Here is a 6,515-nt window from a genome sequence, read left to right on the forward strand (position 1 = left end):
ATGCCAATTGGCCCACGGTGAAGAATCAAATCGGTTAGACCAAACAAACCGGTGGACCGGCCACGATGGGCGGATGTTTTGCAAAACGGACCCCCAGCCGCCAGACTGACCTCCCGGCCCGCCCGCTGGGAGCCCAAAAATGAATGGCTTCTCAAAATGTATATTCGACAATAAATTTCAAAACGCGCCAGCCACAGGGGACCCCCCCCGGTCCGATAAGCGTCGGGCGGGGACGGCTCCCGTACGCTCTCTCAGGGTCGACGGGCAGGAAGTGATAGAGATAATAAAATAGCCCCGCTTCCGCGCTAATGTCAACAGTGACCAGGCGTCTCCATCGGTCACCGCCGGGCGCTGGGGCACCAGGCGCCTCCATCGGTTGCCGGGTCGGCCCGGGCCGGGGTTCTGAATGATATTTGGGAACGGTAGAACGGTTTGCAAATGGCGGCGGTACACGATTTGCGCACCCGTACACGATCGCGCGCGCCAGCCACAATAATAATAATAGATCTCGAACGGTTCTCGCGGGTCGGCTGCGCTGCCGTCGGCGAGATTTACGTGCTTTTTTAAAGTGATAAGTAAAATAAATAAGTGGCCACACCGCGACCATTCGATGGGCCGCGCAATCCCCATGAGCCCTTCTGGGGATGCCCCTGAGCGATGCAGCCGGATGGAGCCCCCCGTTTGGGGGTCTGCACGTCTGCGATGGGGACACTGGGGGGGGTCAGGGTTATAAAACAATGAACAATGGACGCGTCGGTGGTCGACTAAAAATAATAAAGATGTGACCCAAAAAAGCGAAAGCAAAGTTCGCGCCCGTTAATTGCACATTCTTTTAGCACCTTCGAGCTCGAAGCCATCAATAAATCCGGGCCCCCCCTCCCGGGGGATGCGGGCCCCCGTGAGACTCCCAGGACCCAGTCTATTAAAAATGTGCGCCACCCAACAAAAGGACTTTACGACTAGCGGCGCGGGAGCTAGGGTTTGTGGAGTGGAGCCGTTTGAGCGGCCGTTTGACAGATTTCAGACCCCGCGAGCCGAGCCGAGCCGAGCCGAGCGAATCGAAGCCAAAGCTAATTAAAATTGCTGCTATTGCCGCCGTCGGCGGCGGCGGCGGCGACGGTGGCGGTGCTGCTGCTGCACCCGCCACCCTCCGCAACCGCATTCCGAACAACGAAAATATTACAAACAACAGAAAATGGCAGCAAAGGCGGCCGCCCATCGGGGCGTGTGTTTCAAGGCCGCCACCGCCGCCCCGGCACCGAGCGTGGCCTGCCATTTTGACGACGTGGTAATTGCGACATTTCTCGCACACCACCACCGACCGCGCCAGCGGAAATGATCGCGATCGCGCGTCCTAATGGGGCGGCCAATCCATCACAGGGCCGGGCGCGAGCGCGAGACGACGACGCGCGAACCTGTTTGCCGCTCCGGTTGGCTCCGGGGACGCCGGGACTCACCTGGAAGAAGAGGCAGAAACAGACCCACTGGTAGTACTTGTAAATCTTCTTGTCGAGCGCCTTGCCCTCGGAGTTGCCGACGCCCGGGTACGGCACCTCGCTGCCGATCTTCTTCAGGAACATGCTCTTGAGGGCGTAGGTCGAGTGGATCCAGCAGTACGTGTTCAGCACGTCCTCCGGGATGTCCTTCGTGTGCACGCAGTCGATCGGGTTGCCGACGTACTGGCGCGTGGTGACGATCAGCGAGAAGGACATCAGGATGATGACGGTGATCGAGTAGTGCAGGCGGAACACGGGCGAGTCGGTGTTTACGTGGCTGATCTTGACGAGACTCTTGAGGCCGCGGAAGATATCCAACATCTTGCCCGCCCGCGGGTCAGCGGCCGGCGGTGGCACGCGCAGCCGAACTGTCTGCCCGGCCCCGCTCCGCCCCGCCCCGTTCGGTCCTTGGTCCGGCTCGGCTCTCCGGCTCTGCTGGGCCCTTGTCCGCCCAGGGGGAAGGCACGCACCCTCAACACTCAACAGACACAGTACCGCACCGCACACACAGAGTCAACAGGACACTTTGAGGACACTCTGCCGGGAGCCTGCACCACATGCTGCGGGGCGAACGGGGGGCCCTCGTCGTCGTCGCAGAAACAGTAGCAGCCGGTGATCGTCGACCCGGGGTTCGGGACCAGAGTTCGGGAAGCCAACACGCCAACCAGTTCTTGCACCAACACTGTCCACCATATTTGTACTAAATGCGTGCACCGTCTATCACTTGCGTTTCCGGTTCCGGTTGTTCCCGGCCGGGACCCGGATTGGCAGTGCCGGAATTCGGGGGGATCTCCGACTTCGACTTCACGCGCAAGGACGCACCGTTAGTGGACGCAACTCTCCTCCTTCGACGCTTGATCGCAGCGGGCCTCTTACTGCACTCGGGAGGTGAACAAGCGGAAACGGATTAAAGAAGGACCATGCCACACGCACACAGACACGCAGAGACACGCCACAAAATCGGAACACCGAACACCCGCGGGCAGTGCCTGATCGTCACGCGAATTTTGACGGCACCCGACCCGTCGCTGGTCGCTGCAGGGATCGGTGCCCCTCCCCGTGCACACGCCCGTGCATCGCCGACGGTCACTGCGGCTTCCGGTTTCGCGCGCGCCCAACACCCAAGATCCGGTCCCCGGGACTGCGGACTGCGATTTGCTGCTGCCGGCTGCGGCTCTACAACTGATTGGAAGTTCGCCTCGTGGCGAAGGCGAAACCGACCCTGCCGAAGACAAAGACGGCGACGACGGAGACTGGGAAGACGGTTTTGCTCACCGAACGCCGCCCATCTCGCTCGCTCCGTAGCCGTCTGTCTCGCTCCGTTTCGTTACTACGGGCGCCGCATACTGAGACGGCACGGTTTGGGGTTGGCGGTGGTTCGAAGGCTCGCCACCGGCAGCTGACGTTTGGAGCCGCCCGACCCCCTTCCACCCGACCAACCTCCCGCCCCCCCCCCCCCCTCCCAACCGCACGCGGACGTTATCGGAATCGTCAAACCGCGCGGCGCGGCGCGGCGCGGCGACTGACACAATGTTTACGGCCGCTCCGGCCGGAATGCCGGGAGATTTGATATAAATATTGCCACTGGTCTGGCATCCCTGGCACCCATGACCCCCCTGTGGCCCCCTCCGGAGGCTGACCAACGGCGAAAGGTTTAGAATAATAATCACGTCGCGCTCGCGTTCGAATGCATGACGTATCGGCCGACTTTTCGCTGCTAATCGCTTTCTGTGCCCCTTTGCCCCGATTGAGGGCGGTTACAGCATGGTCCAGGGGGGGAGGGGCTGGGAACTCGGTGGGGTGGTCATGATGTAAGACACGACCGTGAGACCCACACGAGAGCACCGAGCCGGGATCCGGAACACAATGATCTCCGGGAAAAACACGGAAAACGATTTGCTGCCGACAGCCGGGGGAACTGGGACGGGAACGGGAGGGTGGTAACGAATGTGCCCCCAGATGGTGGTGGGGTGGGGTGGCACACCGGGGTGGCCACGCTGTCAACTCCCGTCGAATCTCGGGCGGACGGGCGGAAAATAATGAAATTCGATAACGATTCGAACTCGCGCAAGATTCGATAATCGGGTCGGGGGATTGGCGCACCGGAACTGAGTCGTCGGGGCTGATAGGAAATGTAATTTATTACACCCTGGCACCCCTTGGAAGGGCGGAGGCGACGGTAAATAATAGGTGGAAATGGAATAAATCCGAATCCGAAAATCCGCGAAGCGAAATTCGCGAAGGGAATTTCTTTCGTTGCGTGTGCGCCAGGAGCCTGTCATCCGCCAGGACCGCCCGCCCGTTGCATCGTAAATCTGCGGGTGACGCGGGATCCGCATTCGGGATTTCTGAGACAGGGAGAGAGAGAGAGAGACAGCGAGAGAGAGAGAATGGTCGGTTTGCGCCGCGCCGCGAGTTAATAAAATCTATATTAAACAAAAGCTAATGAGGCAACCCCTGCGCTGGCCTTCAAACGGGCACTGGCCGTGTGTTTGTGGCCGCGTGAAACAATTGTAAAATTGGAAACGAATGTCCGCACGCACGACGGACCGTCCCGTTTCGTCCCGACGCCGACCGACCGTGAAATCCGGGCGTGAAAAGTAGGTCCGCCATGTGCTACGGCCAACACACACCACGATTTCGTGTCACGGGCGATGGTGCAGTGAAACACGGCCATTCTTGCCACGCCTTTTGCATGTGTGGGTGTGTTCATATTTCGCACGGTTCTGTCACTGTCACCGGCCACCAGTGACGTGGTTGCTAGCGTTGACCGATGTGCCAATCTGTGGCGAGGATCTACCCCGAGTCCGAATAGAGAGAGCGTTACCGTCAACGCTTTTCAACTGGATTTTCTTCGAGTTTTCCAACAAACACAAACCAAACAATAAACAAACAATCGATCCCGGGTGAATGTATCTTACATCGGGTGACCTTATACAGCCGAAACAAAGTCACAAAAGAGGAAAGGCTAGAAACGGGAACCTCAGGGAATCGCACGTCCGCTTCCAGTGTTTGATTTAATGACCCTAACTCGTTCGGCGTGGCCGCGGAAGTGGAAATGGCACTGAGGCAGCTCGGTGCCTTCCGTCCGTTTCCCAGTTCAATGCCATGCCGCGGCCCAATTTGTTATGCTTTTGAAGCGCGCGCGATCCACAGGATGATGATAGATCACCCGCGATCGGTTCGCGCGCCAATTGATCTCGCAGATCGAGCCGCGAGCAAGCGGAAAACATCAAACGCGTCCATCGTTCGCGAAGCTTGCCAGAAAGCGACCAAAACTATCACTGGCGACTAACGGAGAAAAGTGAGATGGGCCGCAAGTTACCCAGCAAGAACTACTACCTTTAGGGCACAACAAACGAGAACCCAAATTTGTGGAGAGACAAGACCCAGATCATCCGGCAATCATCGGATTTACCTGCCTGTAGCATCATGTGACTATTGGTTATTTGCTTATTTGGATATTTGGACACCGGTTTAAAGCGGAGATAGTGGAGATAAGAGCCTAAACGAAGAACTCGTTGAAGGCTAACGCCCAAAAGAACTTAGAAGCATAAAATAACTTTTGAGTTAAAAGCGAATTCCCGATAGTTCTCGGCCACAGTAGCACAGTGTCAACTAATTTCGTAGTTTCAAAATCACAGGACTGGCACTTGCGTTGCGTTGTCCATGCGTATGAAACCAAACTGTTAAAAAGATGGCTCTACCTAGCGATTTGAACTTCCTAGTTTTGCTGTTCATTCATCATTACCTTGTTTTGACAACAGGTAAATGATTACAGGTCGAAAAAATGTAATTCAATTTGCAATTTCCAATTTGAGATTATTATTTTTCTGCTACCTCTTGAAGAAAACTGCTTCAGAATCGCACCAAATGCTTGTCGGGACTTGCTTTTAGAAGATTACAGTGTTTTCAGAGGTTTAACAAATTTCAAAATGGCGATTTTGGCATAACAAAGAAAGAGCATCGGAGAAGTCCAAAAATGACTTTCTGAAGAAAGGTGTGGTGTAACACAAGCTCCTAAAACCTAATGAAACCGTTAATTCAGATCACTACTGACAACAAATGATCAATTTGAATCATGCATTGATCGAGATGCACCCAAATGCCGTAATTAGTTGTTCGAAATGGAGGCGCCTGGTGCTCCATGGCCTGGTTCCTTCATGACCCCCCATGCAAACTGGTTCAGGATACTATCAAATGGCTTGGACGGAAGCTGCTATCTCCCCCGCTGTATTCACCAGACTTAGCTCTTTCCGAATATCATTCATTTTCATCGATGGGACACGTATTGGCTGAGCAGCACTTCGATTCCTACGAGGAAGTCGAAATTGTATGACTAATTAGTTTACTTAAAAAGACGATGAACTCTTTTGTCTGGCAATCCACCCTCCGTTAACCAAAATTTCAAACTTTTAATTAAATGTTTGCGATTTGAGAAAAAGGAACGTTTCGCAAATTCGAGAACGCTCATTTTTTCAGCAAAATTTGCTTCAGCGGCAAGACACATTTTCACATGGCGGCTAAATAAACAATCAAAACTATCGCATCTGGGGCGCCAAACAACGGTTATAAGGTCATTGGACCCTAGTTTTACACAACGTCACAGGGACGACCACTACCATCAATTCCGAGCGATACCGCCGGATGGTAACACATTTTTCTTGTTTAGGTTTTTTTTTACCGAATGGATCCTGTACTTCAATGTTTAAGGTAAGGGTACTAAACTGCAACACACCCATTGAATCGGTCCGCAACCGAACGGCAAAAAACCCGCAGCAAAGAGGTTGCTACAAGCTGACGGCGGTCCGAAAAGATTGCTCGCACGTGGCAAGTAACAATCGCCACGTATTTGTTGCTACTCTCGGACAGCCAGCGAAGAGGAACGGCCAAAAGTAGTAACCGTTACCCTTCCAACGCTGTTTGTTTAGCTCCGCCACTCTCCGGGTCTCACGGCTTTAATGGTCTCGCCACTCGTCTGTGATGTAACTCTCCGTCCGTCTCCGTCCTCCGTCTCCG

At 54.9% G+C, this 6,515-nt stretch overlaps 1 protein-coding gene across 2 annotated transcripts in view; it reads right to left on the reverse strand.

Moving 5' to 3' along the window:
• The window catches only part of LOC131208325 (innexin shaking-B), a 15,449-nt gene that overhangs the window by 2,804 nt on the left and 6,130 nt on the right, over nt 1-6,515 (reverse strand). Inside the window, exon 2 of one of the 2 annotated variants that reach the window (XM_058201028.1) lies at nt 1,458-2,371. The exons of the other annotated variant lie outside the window; for it this stretch is intronic. Within the exon in view, the coding sequence (XP_058057011.1) occupies nt 1,458-1,817 (360 nt within the window). The 5' untranslated portion in view covers nt 1,818-2,371. The remainder of the gene's footprint in view (nt 1-1,457; nt 2,372-6,515) is intronic. 2 annotated transcript variants of the gene reach the window in all.

This window comes from Anopheles bellator, chromosome 2 (assembly GCF_943735745.2).
Source record: "Anopheles bellator chromosome 2, idAnoBellAS_SP24_06.2, whole genome shotgun sequence".
In the NCBI taxonomy this organism is placed as follows: Eukaryota; Metazoa; Arthropoda; class Insecta; order Diptera; family Culicidae; genus Anopheles; species Anopheles bellator.